The sequence below is a fragment of the Rhinolophus ferrumequinum genome, chromosome 7, assembly GCF_004115265.2.
Source record: "Rhinolophus ferrumequinum isolate MPI-CBG mRhiFer1 chromosome 7, mRhiFer1_v1.p, whole genome shotgun sequence".
In the NCBI taxonomy this organism is placed as follows: domain Eukaryota; kingdom Metazoa; phylum Chordata; class Mammalia; order Chiroptera; family Rhinolophidae; genus Rhinolophus; species Rhinolophus ferrumequinum.
Genome location: NC_046290.1, coordinates 90,813,048 through 90,832,635, shown reverse-complemented (window position 1 = coordinate 90,832,635; position 19,588 = coordinate 90,813,048). Strand labels below are relative to the sequence as shown.

The following is a 19,588-nucleotide window of genomic DNA, read 5'->3' as shown; positions in this document are numbered from 1 at the left end:
CATCTCTTTAAAAAAAAAAAAGATACTCCAACTCAGAGTTTCTCAACCTCAAGACACAAGGTTTCTCCACTTCAACACTACTATTTCAGACCAAGTGCTTTTTTGTTATGTTTCTTTGTTTTGGGGGATGTTTAGCAGCATCTCTGGCCTCTACCTGCTAGATGCCAGGAACAACCCCATCCTCAATTGTGACAATCAATAATACTGTCAGATGTCCCCTGGAGAGCAAAATCACCTGGTTGTGACCCAGGTGGTAACTACCAATTAGCACGTCACCTGGGAGGTAGTCTCCTCTTAAGCCGCAATACCACCACGGTCAGGAACTCATGCCCACTGACCAGGAGGCCAAGCATCCCTAGGTCACTTTCTGGCCACCTGGGCTCATCCCACTCAGTCTTGTGGGAGGGATAGTTGCTGCTTGCCTCCTTGTCAGGGCACCTCCACCTGCAGACCCCTTTCATCATCTCCCCGCTCCAGGTCTGGTGGTTCTATGCTGCTTCCTCACCTGTACCTCTGGGAGCAATGGCTGGCCTCTCTCTCTGTGGTCCTCTTGTACCCTCTCCATCCTATACACTGTAAAGCCTGAGTGTTCTCTCCCTCCAAGGTGTAGTGAGTGGTGGTCTGTTGGTGGACAGGGGTAGTGCGCCTTCTCCCGCACAGGCCCCCTCTCTCTCCTTCAGAATAGCAAAGGAAGGGAAATCCTCCGTTCACCACAGGACGGGTGTGCTGGGAGGCGGGTCTCTCGATTGAGTGATCCTCAAACAGAGCAATGATTGAGGATGCCGAGATTGAGTGGGCAGCTTCCTACCTCTCTTCTTGGTCAGGAGGTGGATAACTCCCACCCTAATCCCAGGAAGGAATTCTAGAAGTGAACTGTCCCTCCTCAGTCTGCTTTGTTGTTAGGGGCCCTTCTCTTCCCAGGTAAAAAGGTCTGCCTTTGTAAGAAGTTCTTGTAAGAAGCTGTCTTCTTTCCCTTACCTTAGGACCTCCTAGGTAGGAAAGGAAGAAAGAAAAACAAAGGAGAGAAGGGGAAAATTTCCTCATAGACCTTTTCACGCACCCAGGCACAACATCAAAATGGGGAAGGAGTGTGGGAACTGTTCTCCATTTTTTAGGTTTTCATATCTCTAAGTAGACCAACCATGACAGTTTTATGACCCAAATGCAAGGATAAATTTTATGTTACTAAACAAGCAAAGTCACTTCAGATCTGAATGGGCAGGGAAATAAATAATACATATATTTAAAAATTTCCCTCTAGTTTCTAATTTTTCCAAAAGGTTTCCCCTCATTACTCTGAAATTTCTGGAATGTGTACATCTCTCCGTCCCACCCATCCCTGGGCTTTAAGGCAGGAATGTCAAACACAATCAGCATAAGGTCACCCCTGGGTCAGTGGAAATTTTTTTTAATGGAGGTGACACCATCTCTGGTGCTTCCAGACTGTGTTTTCTGTCTCCCAGCCATTTTTGGTGGCAAAGATTGGGTAGTGACAGAAGCCAGTGGGTGGCCTGAATGAGGACCCAGCCAACATGCTCCTTACTCCATTCTGGGGGTTTGGAGGTGACAGAGGAGCAAAGGAAGCTGGACCCTCAGAATGAATGGGCTGCCATTCTGAAGATGCATCTGTTAGAGCATGTGGGTCTGAATAGCAAGTGATGAGAGGCTTTTGTACTTTTCCTAATTGTGAGATACTTGTAAACCACACAGGCACCTTGAGGAAGCTATCAAGCACATGTAGGGAGTGGGACATTCTACAGGACAACTGGTCTAATCTGTTCCACCAGTCAGAGTTATGGGAACAAAAGAAGCAAAGATAACGTGTCAAATTAGAAGAGACAAAGAAGCGTAACAACCACATGCATTGCATGGTTCTGGATAAACTCTCAGTCTGAAATTCATATGATGAAGCTTTACCCTCTAATGTGATGGCATTTGGAAGTGAGAACTTTGGGAGGTGATTAGGTTTAGATGGGGTCATAAGGATGACACCCATGATGGGATTAGTGTCCTCTTAAGCAGAGAAAGAAATACCATTATTGCTCTCTCCCTCTCCCTCTCTTTCCTCTTCTCCCTTTTCCTCTCTCTCACATGTGAGGATACAGCGAGAAGGTGGCCATTCACAAGCCAGGAGGAGAGTTCTCCCCAGGAACTGAATCAACCAACACTTTGATTTTGGACCAGTCTCCAGAACTGTGAGAAATAAATGTCTGTTGTTTTAAGCCACCCAGTCTACGGTATTTTGTTATGGCAGCCTGAGCGGACTAAGACACCAGGACACTTTGGGACACAACTAGGGAAATGTATATATGGCCTACGTGTTAGACAAGATGAAAATCTATTGACATGGGGAGGTAGAGACCATTAACATAGCTTTCAAAACATGTGCAGGATGATCTCATTTTGTTAAAAAACATATATTCGTAGAAAAAGTCCTGTAATGTTATACAGCAAGCTGTTAAATGGTAACATCTGGATGATGGAAATATGGTGTTTTGGTATTGCTTTGCAGTATTTGATAAATTTCTACAATGCATATATATTGCTTTGTAAAAATAAAAGGTTATTTTTAGTTAGAGAGTGTGTGTTGGGAGGGGCTTTCTAGATAATTTGCTCCCACCCCTCATTTTTTCAAAAGAGGAAAAATTATGAGTCATCACATTGACTTTAAAAAAAACCAAAAACAAACAAACAAAAAAAAACGCAGTACTTTTTATTGTGGAAAGTTTCAAATGACCCAAGCGCAGACCAAACATTCATCAGCCTTAAAACACCTCATTCATTTCCTGCCCCGCTCCCGCACTTTCTCCCTTTCCATTTTATTTTGAAGTGAATCCCAAACCTCATATAATTTATCCCATTAATATTTTAGCATTATCTCTTCAAGGACTTTAAAAAATACATAACCACAAAACATTATCACACCTAAAAATTTAACAATAATTCCTTAGTATCATCAAATGTCCAGTCAGTGGTCATATTCCCAATTGTCTCATTAATTCAAGAAGTGAGCTTTTAAAAAAGTTTGATTGAATTAGGATCCAAATGTGGTCCATAGATTGCAATAGGTGGTATGTCTCTTTCAGTCTCTTTTAATCTACAGTTTCCTTCTCCATCTCTTTATTTTCCCTGGCAATATATTGGTTGAAGAGTCCAGGTTGTTTGCCCTGAGGCGTTTCCCATAGTCTCGACTTTGCTGATTGCATCCTCTGGTGTTTAATGCATTTCCCTCTCCTCTATTTCCTGTAAGTGGTAGTGACATCTACAGGTTTGATCATGTTTCTAGGTTCAATTTTTTGAGGAGTAGAACACTTCATAGGTGGTGGCACATTCTTTCATCAGGAGGCCCATCATGTCTGGTTGTCTTTTATAATCTGATATACAATGATAGCTGCTGTTGAAACTCAATACGTGGGTCCATTACTTCATGGTGATATTCCAATTCTAAAATTCTGACTTCATTTACTAGCCAGAATATTTATAGAAAGAGAAACTTCCCTTCATCAGCGATTTGATAAAGATAGATGCTTGATTCTTTTCCTTTACTTACCCAGTTTTCAAAATAATGAATTGATTCTCTAGCATCCTCCAAAGATGAAACATCTTTTTTGTCACTGTGAACTAATGAATTTAACCACATTTGTCTTTCAATCCACTGCAGTTCTTACCCTTCTTGATGCTTGAATTATCCCAAACTTTGACCATTAGGAGCTCTTCAAGTTTGCTCCCGAGTCTTCTTGACATGAACCTCATATCTTTGATAGAAATCTCTCTTCACAGCTGAAATATGATTTCAATGGACAAAATGGGCCATGAAAAATAAGACACGATATTATGCTGGAGGTCCTTCTTTTCTCTCCCCTTTGATTCGAGTGTGTTCCCTCCCAATGAAGGTCTCTCCCACCTGACTCCTGTCTCCCTCTTGACTTGAGTGCTCCAGGGCCCTCTCACCTCCGGCTGTGGTGCCGTAGGCTTCCCTGCTTTGCTGTGGTTTCAAAAGGTGGAAAGTCAGTGTTGGAAGTGGCTTAGTGACCCCAGGAGGGATGTACAGTCCCAGGTGAGTTTTACCAGGTGTCCAAAAGGCAAGGATGGGCCCAGGCTGACTTCCCAGAGGGTGCTCATCCCTCCATCCCTCACGTGAGGTTTATAGTTCCAGCACAGCCTAAGTTTTTTACACTTCTTAACTCTTCTCAGGCCTCCAATCTTGTACATTGAGAGGAAGGTCTGTGTAGCCCTAGCTACAGCATCCTCAACTGCCTGCCTTTGTCTGAGCCCTTCCTATCCTGATTCCGTCCACTCCAGCCTCTCACTCCAACTCTGCTGAGATTCCAGTTGTTCTCATCTCACTGCACCTCCATCTCTACCCCTCTCTCTTCAGCCTCTAAGTACCCATCTGGGATTTGAACCCACACATGCTGGCTCCACAGTGCCTGCCACATGGTGACTACCTCTGCTTCTTAGCACGGAGCTCAACCGCTGTTCCCTGTCTTCATCCTCCTTGAACACTTAACTACTTCTGTTTTTAGAAAATAATAAATATATAGTTTTCTGATTTCAGAATGAAGACATACACGTAAAAATTCAAGCAATATAAATTCATTTTTTAAAAAGTAAATTAAATCCCCTATTTTCTCAGACCTCAAAATAATCACCATCAACTTATTTCCTTCCAGACCTACATAAAAATTTACAAATAAATAGTTTTTTAAAAAGCATGTTTTTTCTATATGTACATTTCTGCCTTGTTCGCTTATTTATTATGAACTGCTTCTCGTGTTTAGCACAGCTATATCTTCTGCATTCTATTTAACAGCTTCCGTTTTCCATTGTTACCATAAATTAGTCATTGGCATACTGATGAACTTTGGAGGTTGTTTCCAATTTTTCATTATTTCAAACAATGCTGCAATTAGCACCCTTGTGCACTTAGCTTTGCTCACTTGTGTAACTATTTCTGTAGGATAAATTCCTGGAAATGGAATTTCTGAGTTCAATCCATGCACATTTTAAATTTTAATAAATATTATTAAACTGACCTCCAGAAAGGCTGAATTTAATTTACATAATGAGTGTCTGTTTCCTGCACACACGTGCCAGATTGATGTTATGAATTTTTTTGTCTGATAGGTGAAAAGTATTTCATTATTGCTTTATTTTGCATTATTTATTGTTAAGGTTGAATTTGTTTTTTGGTAATTTATGTTTTGTTTTTGGTGAATTGTCTGTTCACATCCTTTGTTCACATTTGTTTTGGGTTGTTTTTTCCTTTTTCTTATCAACTCACAAATCTCCCTTATATATTGTTTTCATATGTATTACAAATATTTTCCTAGTTTAATATTTGTAGTTTGCTTGGCCATATAGAAGTTTTCATTGTGAATGAGATCAAACTTAAAAAGTCTTTTGGTTTATTTGTTTCTGGTTTTCATGTTATTTTGGAAAGGCCTCCTCCATCCCAAGGTCAACAGTCCCTTTTAATGTTTTGTTTTTACACTTAAATCTTTTGGCATAATGAATGAAACAGAAATTCAGCTTCCCACACTCTCCCTTGACTGGCTAATTGTTCAAGAAACAATTATTGAATAACCTTTTCCCCACCATTAAAATATCACTTTTATTGTATATATGTACTGAATTCTCATGTGCATTTGGGGCTATTTCTGGAAACTATTCTGATGGATTGTGCCAGTCCTGTGCCAATCCCAACACACTGTGCTTTTACTTCAACTTTTAATATTTGGTAATTCAGGTCCCCCCATTACTCATCTGTTTCAGAATGTTCTTTTTTTTTCATCATTCTGGATAAACTTTTGAATTGTCAACTTTTCCAAATTAACCTTTTGGGATTTAGAGACTGCATTAAATTTATCGATTTAGGGAAAATTGACATTTTTATAATATGGCCTTGTTTAAAAACAAGTTATTCAAGTCTTCCTGGTTTAAGTAACTCAAAGAACTTTAGTTTTATTGATCGATCAAATATAGGTCCTATACATTTCTTGTTAAAGTTACTCCTAGATATTTTAGGATTTTTATTGCTCTTACAAATGATGTTTCCTTCCATTAATTTTCTAACTAATTATTAAAAACCTATTGGAGGGCTGGCCTGGTGGCTCAGGCGGTTGGAGCTCCGTGCTCCTAATGCCGAAGGCTGCCAGTTTGATTCCCACATGGGCCAGTGGGCTCTCAACCACAAGGTTGCCGGTTCGACTCCCGCAAGGGATGCTGGGCTGTGCCCCCTGCAAGTAACAATGGCAACTGGACCTGGAGCTGAGCTGCGCCCTCCACAACTAAGATTGAAAGGACAACAACTTGAGTTGGAAAAAGTCCCGGAAGTACACACTGCTCCCCAATAAAGTCCTGTTCCTTTTCCCCAATAATAAATAAATAAATAAATAAATAAATAAATAAATACCTATTGGAAATCCTGCCATTTTCCACAACATGGATGGACTTTGAGGGCACGACGCTAAGTGAAATAAGTCAGACAGATAAAGACAAGTACAATATGATCTCACTTATATGTGGAATCTAAAAACAAAACAAAACAAAAAACAAAACCTGAACTTGTAGATACAGAGAATAGACTGGTGGTTGCTGGAGGGGTGGGGAGCAAAATGGGTGAAGGTGGTCAAAAGGTACAAACTTCCAGCTATAAGATAAATAAGTCCTGGGGATGTGATGTACAGCATGGTGAATATAGTTAACACCACTATATTGTATGTTTGGAAGTTACTAAGAGAGTAGATCTTAAAAGTTATCATCACAAGAAAAAAATTTTGTAACTATGTATGGTGATGGATGTTAACTAAACTCATTGTGGTGCAAGGTTGCCAGTTCAATTCCTCGACTCCCACAAGGGATGGTGGGCAGCGCCCCCTGCAACTAAGATTGAACATGGCACCTTGGGCTGAGCTGCAGCTGAGCTCCTGGATGGCTCAGTTGGCTGGAACATGTCCTCTCAACCAGAAGGTTGCCGGTTCGACTCCTGCAAGGGATGGTGGGCTGCGCCCCCTGCAACTAGCAATGGCAACTGGACCTGGAGCGGAGCTGAGCCCTCCACAACTAAGACTGAAAGGACAACAACTTGACTTGGAAAAAAGTCCTGGAAGTACACACTGTTCCCCAATAAAGTCCTGTTCCCCTTCCCCAAAAAAAAAATCTTTAAAAAAAGAAAAAGAAAACAAAAGAAAAAAAAAGAAACTCATTGTAGTGATCATTTCGCAATATATACATATATCAATCATATGTTGTACACCTAAAACTAATATAATTGCATATGTCAATTATATCTCAATTACAAATAAATGAAAACTTGGAGAACTATTCCTTGTTTATATTTTGCTCTTAACTCTTTACCCACACTCTGTCCTACGGAGCTCAGTCTTGGCCTGGAGTACCATTTCTATGTTAATGATTCCTCATGTCCACAGTTTGTCATCCCTCCCAAACTATCATTCTATCTCTAATTTGGTGTTTCTTAAATTTCAAAAATTCTCATATCACTGTCACTTTTCATATTCTGTATACTACTTGTACCATCATTTCACTGATTAATTTTTTTCTTTAAACCAACTCATTAAAAATTAGCCTTATCTTGCGCAATAATACCCATGAAATAACAAGAAGTCTGATGTGTTGGTTATAATTTCTCTAACATGAAAATAAACACAAGACTATTAAAGTTTAAAAAATATGTTCTCCATACTGTTTAAAAATATTTCTTGTATCATCCACCATTTGAAATTCTTTTCTAGCTGATCACAAACCTAAATAGTCACCATTGCTTCAAATTCATCGTCTCCCTCAAAGTCTTCTCAGCCCCTTTCCTTGCTGTCAGGGGGATCATTTATTTCTCCAATCACATGGGCTCCAATCTTGGGTTTCGCAGATGCCCCATCCATTGCTCCTTGCCCTCCGTTCTCCCAGACACTCTTTTTGTCTTCCTCTCTGGTGATACATCACCTCCCAGGATCCCTCTGTGTTCCTTCCCCAGGACCAGCATCTTGCTTTAATTTTAAGGCCCATCTTTCTGAACCAGCTTCATGCCCACTCCATATTGCCCTCTGCATTATTTAAACACATTTCCTACCCACCCCCCACCTCCATTTTCTATTGTTCTACAAACAACACTGTGACTTTGGGATTTTTCCCTCCTTCCTCTGCTCGTCCATATCTTACCTGTCCTTTTAGGCTCGCTTTCCAGGAAGCCTTCTCCTATGATTCCAGCCCCCTCCCTCTCTTACTCCCGGAGCAGTGTCTACTATTGGCTCAGGTAGCTCATCTCCCTGGGTAGATCATAGCTGTTTGCAGGCAGGCCCCAGTCTAAATAGTTCTTCTGCATTGGCACATTGCCAAGCACACATCAGATGCTCCATATTTGCTTGTTGAGTCACTGCATGGTGGCATTCCTGAAGACTTACCTCAGACTCCACCTGTCCCTGTTACTTGCCACAGCCACTCAACCCATCCTGCACAACCTTCAACTCTCACCAACCAAGGGCCAGAGGGAAATCGGAACAGGTGTTAAGAAAGGCGAAGCACACTGAAATTTAAGAAGCCAGTTCTAGGATCGTTAGTCTTTTAATATATTATTCTGAAAAGAAAGGAATTAAAAAAAAGTTCCTGACATCTCTTCTGATTTTTTAAAATTTAAATAAATACCCTGCCCTCCCCCCACCCGCTAAAAGTTCCTTCTTCCCCATCATCCCACCCATACCTGCTGCTAGATCCTCACTCCAGAGCTAAATAAGATGCCAGTTTCAGAGCAGGCCACTCTCACTACCGGCGACTTGTAAGTACTGTAACTAAGTCTGTGGCCCTTGGCCTCCCTTCTGCTCCATTTCCCACTCCAGACCAATCCCGCGATTTGGGGTGAGCACGGACGGTGGGGCCTTTCGGCATGAGGGAAAAGTGCAAACTCGGTTCCCTTTAATTGCCCGACATTCCCCACTCCCTGCTCAGGAGGAAGTCAGAGGGCCCAGAATTGCCCTCCAGACTGAAATAAATAACAAAATAAATACGCCCTCCCTAATTCCCGATTCTATAAAAAGAGCTTCTTCACCTCTCACTCTCTAGTCCCTCTCTGTCAATTGACCCGCCCTTCCTCCCTAGCCCTTCCCACCTCCCCCATGCTGACCTCTGGCTTGACCGTTGCCCTCGCAGGAGGTGGGGTCTACCACACTCAGTGGGGAGAGCAGCGCGAGGGCCTCACTCCCAACCTCAAGCAAACCCCCCTCATCCCCCCGAGTTTTTTTTGGGTGCTGCTGGTGCCCCAAGCCCGATAAGCCTGGCAGACTCCCCGTCTCCGGAGATGAGGGAGGAGGGCAGGGGTTCTTCCTGGCTCTCTCACCTGGTCCTTCAAGTGTCCCCCTTTCAAGGCAAGTCTCCCGGAGAGCCCCGTCCCACTCCCAAGTCCCGGTGCCCTGGCCTCCCGCCCTCCTCAAATGGCAGTGTCCCAGAGGACCGTGTGCTGCCGGCGGCAGGGCGGGGTGCCGGACTTTCGGGGCTCGGGCCCCCGCCTCCAGCTGGGGAGGATGGGCATGCTCTCCTGCTTGCAGAGGCCGCGGTCGGGGCGCTGGCGCGCCTTGATCTCCTTGCACACGCAGCGCTTGCGCTCGATCACCTCCAGCAACTTGCCGTCGCGCTCGCGGGCCGGCTGGGGTGGCAGGGGCAGCGGCAGCGGCAGCGCCGGGTGGGTCTGTGCCCCTTCCTCCCGCCGCCGGCCCCGACGGGGGGGAGAAAGGAAGAAGCGGGGGTCAAGCACCTCAGAGTGACCGGGCCCTGTTCCCACTGCGGAGACCAGTGCCTTCCCCCAGAAACAAGTCCTCTCTCGCCTCTGTCATCTCCTGGCTGGGGGCGCTGATGGGACAGAAACCCAGCCCTTACCCTCTTTGCCCTGCTGTTTGAGCCCTGGTGCCAGGGTGGGCCTGTCTCACCCTGAGGAAGGGGCGCCTTTAAAAACTGTCTTCCCAGAGGGGAAGCCTTTTTCTAAATGCACAGAAGTGCACTGTCTGCCAGGTAGGGCCCTGCCTGGCTTGCCCATCATAAGCAGCTTCTTTCCGAGGTCCTCCCCCAACTCCCTCACTCTCCACCAGTTAGTTCCCTGTTAGTTTGTGCCAGGCCCTAGTCCGTCCTCTTACCTATCTTTCCACACCTAAGCCTTCTTCTCTGTCTACTCCTTCACCAGTTAAACCCAACCCCGTCTTCCTCCTCACCTGGCTCGGGACATCCCGGGGCTGGCTGCAGGGCCGAGGTGTGTGGAGCGAGGCCTGGCGGACTCCAGAGGTGGAGGCGGAGCGCCCCAGGCGGTAACCTCCCGTGAAGTCTGGGGAGGAAGAAGGAATGAAGACCAAAGAAGGCTTTCAGGTTCCCTGAGGACAGCCCCTTCCAGGCCGCCCCTGCCTCCTCAGAAGGAAGGGGGTGGAGATGTGGTATTAGGATGCAGGCCCCGGGACACAGACCCTGGGAGATTCCCCCCAGTCCACCCCATCTGTGTACAGGTGTGCGAGGGCAGGGTGTCACCTCCATTTCGGTGGCAGGCTGGGAAGGTCTGGCAGGGTGTGGGCAGCGCTGTGCGGCTCCCTCCTCGGTCCCCTCCATGGTGGATCCTGGCCAGCAGGCCCTCGGCCCCCTGGCTCCTTACTGGGATTCCTGATGCCATAGGGCCCCTGTCCTCACGCTCCACCTTGCCTGGACCCTCGGCACTGCCATTCCAGGCCCGGGCACCATCCTCGACCTCTGCTGAGATGACAAGGAGAGCTCAGTGCCTGTATGGGGTGGGGTGGGGGTGGGGGTATACTGTCCCCTCAGCTCCACACACTGCAGCATGTCATGGCTAGGAAGGGTGGGACCCTCTTCACACTCCCCAACACATACACACACAACAGGGACCCCAGTACTGCCACCTTCCATTGCACCCACTAGTACCATCCCTGGGCTGAGAATCAGATGTTTGCTGCTTCCAAACCCTTTCTGCTGGTCAGAGGGGTCTCCCATACCCCAGCTTTAGCTTCCAAGCCCCTCCAACCCCATATAGGGATAGAATGACCATCCTCAGGAACAGACCAAGGGCACTGTTCTCCAGGAGGGGGAGAATCCCAAATCCTGAGCCAAGAAGTGGTGGTGGGGGGGCGTTGGGGGGAAGGGCTGCCTGTGAACTAAGCTCATCTGTGAGTAGGCCTGGCAGAGCATTGCGTTGCCAGGCAACCATAGGGGCCTCCCTCTCCTCTCCCTCCTGTCTGGATGGGTTGCCATGGTAACAGCTGGGAGGCAGCTGTGTTTAGCTCCTAGTGTGTGCACACTCACAAACACACACCCTTGCAGCCCAGCAAAGGGAGGGGCAGGGAGTACAGTAGGATGGGGCAGGAGGAGGTGGCTGCTCTGAGGGCCAGATTCTACCCCCATATCCTAGATCTTCCTGCCCCTTTAGCACACACATAGGGACCTCATCCCTTCAGTCTATTGCATGCCCCCATCGCTCTGGTCTCCCAAAATTTCCCAGTTCAGGACAATGGGCCATGGCTTCCAAATAACCCCTCCAAGGCATTCCCCAAATCACCATGGACATCCCCACCCCTCCTCATCCCCCCCTCCCTCACTCACTGTCCAGCTCTTTTGCCTTCCTCCCTCCATACAGGACCTTCCTCTGCAGAGCCCAGCCTGCCCCAAATGTCGTGGCACCCATCTCTTCTTCCTCTTCTGGTGTCCCTGCACTGGCGATGACGTGGGCACAGGAGATACTGGCAAAGGCACCCCCATCGGTCCCTTGTTCTTGCAGCTGGATCTTCACCATGGGGGATGGGGTCCCCATTCCACAGCCCTTATTCAGCACCCCCCCAGCCTTGAGGCTCTCATAGGCAGGGGGTCTCTTGAGCCCAGCTGCTGAGGCTGGGTAGGTCCAGAGCGGGGTCAGGGGGCCTGCCGTTGGGTCTGGAAGGCTGTGTGGGGAGGCCAGGCAGCCGCGGTGGTGGAGAACCCCAGCTGCTGTGCTCATGGCCCCGGTGTGGGGACTGGACTTCCCAGGCACAGGGGGCCTCGAGCTGGTGCACAGCATCCCATGGAGGACTGAGATTTCCTTCTCCGTCTTTGGCTCCCCAGCACCCAGGGGTGGCCCAGCTGGCAGGACGGAGTGCGTGGTCACCTTGACTGCTGAGTACACCATGGTATAAGACACGGCCTTGTCCTTGGGGGGGCAGGGAAGCAAGGTGGCCGGGGCAGGAGGGGCTGCCGGCGCCCCTGCTGCCTTGGGGCAGATCATGCTGTGGGAGTTGGGGAGTTCCCGCTCCCCCCGGGGCTGGCCAGAGCCCTGGGGTGGCAGCGGTGTTGAGTGGCTCCGGGCACGGCCCGAGGGTCCCAGCAGCAGCAGGTTGGCAGCAGGAGGCGGTGGCGGTAGGGGAGGCGTCTCCCGCTCCCGGGCAGGCACTTGGGGAGCTGGGGTGGAGCCCGCTGGCTCCTTGGAGTGGCAGAGGACTGGTAGCCTTGAGACCCCATCGCCAGGGGTTCGGGAAGCAGACTTGGCTTGGGGAAAGGCCAGGAGCGGAGGACGGTGCTGGAGGAGGTTGGGGAAGGGCGGGGGGATTTCACAAGGAGTGGTCTTGTTGGGTGTCCCATCCCTCCTGCTTGGGAGGGCTGAGGATGGACGGCGGTGGATGTGAGGCTGGAGAGCATGAGGCTGGTGTGGTGAGGAGGTGGTGGTCAGTGGAGAGGCCCCGTTGGCCCGGCCTTCCCCTGCCTCCTCAGGCAGGGGGTACTTCATCTCCTCATATATGGCCTCACTCTCTTCCGAGTCTGAGTCAGCGCCAGCTGGAGGGGTTGGGCCCCCACCCCCGAGAGGGGGTCCAGTCAGGCCCCCTCCACTTCGCCCTCCTCCCCTGAAGACATCCCCCACCATCTCAATGTACACTGGCTCTTCTTCCTGGGCACCCACCTCAGGGTCCCCAGTGATGCAGGATCCCCTACTGAGGCGCTGAAGGGGCAGGTTCCCCCCTCGAGGAGAGGGGGCTGGGGGACAGGACTCATCGAAGGAGACAGAGAGCTGGGTGTTGGGGCTTCTCCTCGGCTTCTGTGGAGGAACCTTCCGGCTGGACTCTCGGCCCTCTGGGGCTGGCTTCTGTGAGCCTGGGAAGGATGGGAAAGAAAGAAACTGGGATCTTGGTTGGGGGAGGGAATGGGGAGACCCTTTCTGACCTCTTGACCCATTTGCAAGGACATATCTGCCTCTTCATTTTGTCCATATCCCTCAACTTACAGCTCCAGTGGGTTTCCTACTTGACCAGCTAGCCTCTGTCCTTCTAGTGAACTCAGAATCTGCGTCTCCCACCCTAAATTCTCTCCCACCCTCATGTTCCTCCAAGGACGTGACACCCCTTCCCAAAGACTGGACTTTTCAGGGAGCTTCCTCCGCCCTTGAATAATTCATCTCAGGCCCTTCCAAAAAGGAACCCCCCCCATTCCCTCTGAGAATGGAACCTTCCACTTTCTTGGTTCTTCCCTGAATGAACTCTCCCAGCAGGCCTCCCCAGGCCTTGAATGGATCCTCCTGGCTCCCAGCTCCCCCTGGGGAGGGGCGGGGGTGTCTCACCTGCTTTCTTGCTAGGGGGCATCTCTGCCCCTGACCCTGCCATGCTGAGCTTGGTGCTGGGGTGTCTCCGAGGCTTGGCTGGAGGTCTTCGGGTACTGCTGTCCTCAGTGAGACCCCCACCGCCTCCCCCAGGCCCAACCCCCACACTGTCCATGCTGCCCACTGAGTGGCAGGAAAGGGAGCGTGGGGCCATGGCGCTGCGGCAGGGGTGGGGGGTGTGCTCCTGAGAGGCAGGCATTGTCATGAAGCCCATCCTGAGGGAGCGGCGCAGCGAGGCGATGTCCCGCACTCGGACCCCAGGCCCTGGGCCAGCCCCGGGCCCCGCTGGGCCTGTGGGAGCCACCTCCTTACTGGAGCTGGGGAGAGAAGGCCAAGATGGAGCAGAGGTTGGGCCTCAGGCCTGGGCCTCCACCTTCTCCAACCCAAGAGGGGTTTGCAACCCTGTGGCCTCCCAGGGAGGAAGAAGGGGGCCTGGGATGGGGATGGGGGACAGGGCAGATGTCTGAAGGTCCAAGGTCCAGGGCACTGAAGTAGAAGCTTTAGGCAGAATCCTGAGGCTTTAAAAAATGCAATGGAGGCAGGGATGAGAGAAGGGGAGAAAATGTGTGCAGGGGAGCATCCCAGAGTTGGTTGATCCCAGCCTGGGCATATCTGACACAGCAACACAGTATCTGACCGCTTCATACATAGGCAGAGAGATGTAAACCCAGCTCTGCCTGACTCACACACCTACCACCCCAGCTTCGCTCTTTCTTACTCTCACGTTGGCCCACACCTGGCCTCTGGCCTCCCCCATGTCCAGTTACTGCGGCCTACGCTCCACAACAAACCGCGCCTCCTCTCCCAGACACCGGCTGTACGGGCCGCATCACCAAAGCAGCCTCCCCCAGCTGATCCTTTTTCCTCCTTTCCTCTGTCACCCTCCCAGCCCCAGCCCCAGCCCCATTCTCTTCACTGTCCCGTGAGTGAAGGACGGGGGAGCTGGCAAGGAAGAGGAGAGAGCTGCTGTGGGGTAGGCTCTCATTAAGGCCCTGTCTACTAACCCTTCATTAGGGAGAGATCACTGCAGTGATAGCTCTGATTAATCTAATTAACAACAAGAATTAAACTCCATAGTTGCAAGGAGGCAGCAGGGAGGTGGCTCTGACTCAGGCTCCAAGAGGCTGTGCAGTCAATGGGAGTGAAGAGAAGGGAGCAAGACAGGGGAGGCCAGGCCCCAGGTCCCTGGGAGGGCAAAGAGAGAGGGCAAGCAGGGAGGGAGTCCCCAACCCTGACTCTTCTGCAGGGCCCAACCTGCAAGTCCCCCGCTACACACACACACACACACACACACACACACACACACACACACACCTGTCACTTGGCCACTCACCTCCCCCAGCAGAGGAGGCTGAGATGGGGCCAAATGGATCTTCCCTGGTGCCCCTCAAATGACACTATCCCTGGACCATGAGGGCAGCAGGGCCTGCCCCTTCCAAGGTCAGGTGACAGGGGAGCCAGGAGCCAGCCCCAAATTGGCAGTGAGGAGAAGACTACAGGCCAAAGGTGAGTCAGGAAGGAGTGACTCGTGCTTCTGGGGATGTGGAAGAGCCAACAGGGTGCTCCTGAGCTGGAAGCCCCCCAAGAGGCCAGGACAGGTGCAGGGCAGGGACAGGGTGTGTGCCACTCCAGCAGTTCTGTGCTGAGCACAGACTCTGAGATCAGACTGATGGCCAGGCTGTTGGACCCAGGAAGGGCAGAAGGGATGTGGCCCAGCCAGGGGGAGGCAGCGGTGGGCAGGCGAGGGGGCAGTCTGGGATGCAGCCTTACCTCCTCTTGGCCTCCTCCTCCTTGTGTTGCCTCCACTCCAGCTTGGTTTTTCGGTAGAGGAGGTTCATGTCGTGGGGCAGGAGGTGGGGGCTGGGGGGCCCTGCTCAGTGCCACCAGGCCCGGGGGACGGCCCTCCCTGGGTCCCGGATCCACTTGGTGGGGAGATGGAAGGAAAAAAAGAAAGATGTGGGGTGGGTGGGGGCCAGGAATGAATGAGAAAGAGAGACAGAGAAAGGAACAGAGACATGACTCGGGTCCTCAGAGAGAGGAAAACAGATGGAGACACAGAAAACCCACCACTGCCTCTAGGACAGACAGAGAGACATAGATGGACATGTGTACACAGAGTCATACATCCTGATAAAGGTGTTCAGGGCCACAGTTACACACTCCTGAGTGATCAGATCGACAGATTCCTACCCTGTAAATACAGCCTGACATACACACACACAAGCCCCACAAACACACAGACACACAAACCACAGGGCCATAGACTCATATGTACAGAGGACCAGACACATAGATTGGCATAGGTAAACACAACCTAGGAACAGGCAGACACACAGACATAAACACCAGACACACCCACAGCACACACAGACCTCCAGACAGACACACAAATTGGCTTCACAGAACTGGACATACCTACAGACAAGGAGTTATGCCCAGGCCTACTTGCGTACATTGCACCCCACTGGGGAAGCGGGAGACAGTTAGACTCCCCACCCCTTTTTGGGCCCTGAGGCTGGGGGGGGGGTGTCATCAGGGCAGGGTGGGGATTCTGGAGAAAGGGTGGGGGCACTCTGAGTTGGGCATCTACAATATCACCATCCAGATATCTCCTTCCTCTGCCTTTCCCCCTTCCTCTTCTGTGCCTGGGCCCCGGTCTTGGTCCACCCCTCTTCCTGAGCCCTGGCTCCTCAGCGATGGTCTCCACCTCCCTCACTGATGGCCCAAATCACCTTCTTCCTCCTCCAGGATCTGGGAGGCTCCCGGCTCCCCTCTTCCAGTCCCCGCCCCTCAATCCCACCCGGGGGTCTTCAGTCTAGCCCCATAGCTACCTTCGGGGCTGCGGCCTCCATACCTGCTCTGGTTTCCCTTCCCCCAAACACACTCTCCTGCGCCTCAGCCTCACCTCTCGTCCAAGGCGCCCCTCCTCACTGCCGTCCTCTCCCTTCCCTGTTTGTTCCAAACCTAACCGGCTTCACTCCCCTCTCCATCCAAGGGCCCCAGGTTCCCGGGCAACCCTCCCCTTCCCCTTGTCCTGCTACCCTGGGTTTCTCAGTCTCTCGCCCCGCCAATCCTCCCTGCCCCTGGCTCCCCCCATCCCACCTCCCCGCACCAAGCGTCCCCAATTTCTACACCACCGTACCTGGCCTGCCGGGCGCCGGCCCCCCCATGCCGGGCTCCGCCCGGAGCAGGAGGAGGGAGGAGGAGAGACAGAGAGAGACCGGGGGGGGAGCCGAGCTGGGCCCTGCCGCAGAGACAGCCCCGCCTCCGGGTCCGCCCCCAGACCCGCCCCCGGCCCCAAACCCACCCTTCCACACCCTCCAAGGACAGAGCTGGAGTGGCCGCGCCGCGCCGCGCCGCCAGACTGGGGTGAGGGACACGGGGGCCGAGGAGTCTGCGGGGGAACTCGGAGAAAGGTCGTGGGGCGCGGGGGACCCGGCGCCAGCCCACCCCCGCCTTGGGGCATCCACTCCTCGCTGCCTCTCGCTCCTGCCCGGCTCGGTCGTACTCGGATGTGTCCAAGGCCCCGGCGGACAGACGAGGGGCGCAGCACGCAGCGGCGCCCCCCAGCGGTAGCTGGGGACCTGCACCGGCGCGCGTCCCCCGTGTACCAGGAGCTCACGGGCTGCGCACCCCGCGTCCGGCCGGGGCGAGGCTGCTGCTGCTGCAGAGCCCGGCGTGCAGTGAGGCAACGAGGCCAGCAGGGGGGGCCGCTTTCCGGCGGAGGGGCTCTGAGAATCTGGAGCGGGACTATCCGCATCTCTGCCCAGCAGGGGGCGTGCGCCCTTGGCCGCGCCCCACCTTTCCCCCGCCCCTCAGGTGTGGGGAGGGCACCCGAGCTGGCTCGCTGGGTGCTCGTTGCCTATGCCTGCAATCCTCCCAGGCGCCTGGACATTGTTTCACCGCCTGGGCTCAAAGTCTTCCACCCGCCCTCTCCCGCGGCCCAAGTCTTCCTCCGGGTAACCTTTGGCTACGGGGGGCGGCGCCCGCCAGGACCTGGGCGCCCTGAGTCGACGTCTGACTGCAACCACCAAGGCCCCTGAGGGACTCGCCCCCTTCTCCGCATCACCTTTCTCATCAGCTCCCTGAGAAATTCCATCCCCAGAATTCCCTTTGGCATACGTTAGCTTCAAGAAAACCTCGGTTCTACCCTTAAGTGGCTGAAAAATGGACCCCCAAAAGATATCCACGTCCTAATCCCTGGAACCTGTGAATGTTACTTTATATGGCAGTCTTTGCAGATGTGCTGTGTGGCTTTGGGCAAATGGTGCAAGCTCTCTGAAAGATGTCTCATCGCATACCTACCTCAGTAATGTTGGCAGTGATGAATACAACATGCTTTTAAGTGGAAAGGGCCCCATACATTAAAGGGCTATTATAAATGCCCCCAGGAGAAATAACACATTAAAACACATAACAGTCCTTTCACTTTTACACCTTAGTGTGAATTAATTTTTACTTATTGATTCAACAAACTTATTGATTTTTACTTACTGATTTCCGCAGAGACCAACAAAGTCCCAGTGACTGTAGCCATGGAGGAGTCCAAGATAATGCTGAGTGTCTTAGATGATGGCAAGCGGGGAGGGTTCGTTCCTAAGATAGGTTTTGAATAGTTTGTAAGTAGTCAGCGCTGAAGGAAGGAGGATCTGGGAAGAGAGCAGCAGGGATGTGCTCTGAATACTGCCAGAGAGAAGAGAGTTGAGGTGTGAGTCTGGGAGGCTGCTTCCACCAACCACTTGGGATGCCTCAGGACCTGGCTATGGCAGCCATTGTTACCATGAAGGGAGAGAGGTAGGAGTGCAGATGCAATTTAACAAGGAGCTAAAGGACAAATATATAAACGTGGGGACAAGGGGCTTTGCTTCATTTCATTTTCAATCCTAAGGGTTGGTTAAAGATTTCCAGGAGCTAAAGTTGAGGAAGGAGGGATGTGTCAGACAGCTCAGTACTAGTCTCATTGCCACCAAATACTAGCTCTGAGGTTGGGCAAGTAACTGATTGCATCTGAGCCTCAGTTTCCTTAGCAGAAACACGAGCTCAAAACCCACCCTATCTCTGCCCAGGGCTGTTTTGAGAATCCACGAGATAATTATGCGAAGTGGACAAATATGAGGAATTTTTTTATATGCTCGAGAACAGTTCTGTTTGATCAAAATTAATTAGAATCCATTTCTTTCTGAACTGGAGTGAAGGCAGAGGTAGCTTTTGTTAAAATAATTCCTCTCAGAATGTTGGTTGGGGTGCCAATAAAGAGACAATGGCAGATAGAGATTATTCTTCCACGCCAAGCACATGGTCTGCACTTTAGGAGTGTGTGTGTATTTTCCATAGTGAGCAAGGGATAGGATGGGAGAGGTGGCACAGGTGAGAGGTGGGAGAAGGGACCATGCTTGGGGCCAGTGGTTTGTCCTCAGGTGTATCTGTATGGGTGATTATGTGTACATGAGTGTGTGACGTTTTTCTATATGGGGACCAGACGGGGACATACCTGAGTGTGTGGAATGTCTCTGCTCTACCGCTGACAGCCTTTCTGAACCTCCTGGGTCTCTATTTCCACATTTAAGAAGAGGAATAATATGATCTCTGGGATTTGATTCAAATACTCTAGTACAGTACAACAGAAAATATTGGGGGTGTAGATGAAACAAGATTGACTCTGAGTTGATAATTGTTGAAACTCTATGATGACTACCTAGGATTCTATTATACCATTCTCTCTACTGTGGGGCATGTTTGAAAATTGTAATAACGATATTCATAATAATCCACTTTTTAAAATAGGTGCAGGGGACAATAACAGTACGTTCCTCATACAATGACTGTGAAAACCAATGAAGCTATTGCAATAACAGCTGCAGCAGCACCATAACATTTACTGGGTGCTTATTGGGGTGGCAGGTACCAGGAGAGCTCCAGGTCGGTTCCTTCCTACTCTTCTGTGTGTCTGCAGGCCAATGGCAGCAA

At 50.7% G+C, this 19,588-nt stretch overlaps 1 protein-coding gene across 3 annotated transcripts; it reads right to left on the bottom strand.

Moving 5' to 3' along the window:
- Positions 1–8,175: 8,175 nt before the first annotated feature.
- NYAP1 (neuronal tyrosine phosphorylated phosphoinositide-3-kinase adaptor 1) lies at positions 8,176–17,150 on the bottom strand. 3 transcript variants are annotated; one of them, XM_033111077.1, is made up of 7 exons: positions 16,764–17,150; positions 15,392–15,543; positions 13,583–13,938; positions 11,605–13,119; positions 10,525–10,743; positions 10,218–10,327; positions 8,176–9,700 (listed from the first exon to the last, which is right to left on the bottom strand). In XM_033111077.1, exons 2-7 carry the CDS (start codon positions 15,457–15,459, stop codon positions 9,443–9,445), a joined length of 2,526 nt encoding a protein of 841 aa, XP_032966968.1. In that variant the 5' UTR covers positions 15,460–15,543; positions 16,764–17,150; the 3' UTR covers positions 8,176–9,442. The 3 variants fall into 3 exon arrangements, with proteins under 3 accessions (XP_032966968.1, XP_032966969.1, XP_032966970.1); XM_033111078.1 differs by lacking the exon at positions 16,764–17,150 and adding an exon at positions 16,037–16,689; XM_033111079.1 differs by having other exon boundaries at positions 8,177–9,700; positions 10,525–10,740; positions 16,764–16,930.
- Positions 17,151–19,588: the final 2,438 nt, after the last annotated feature.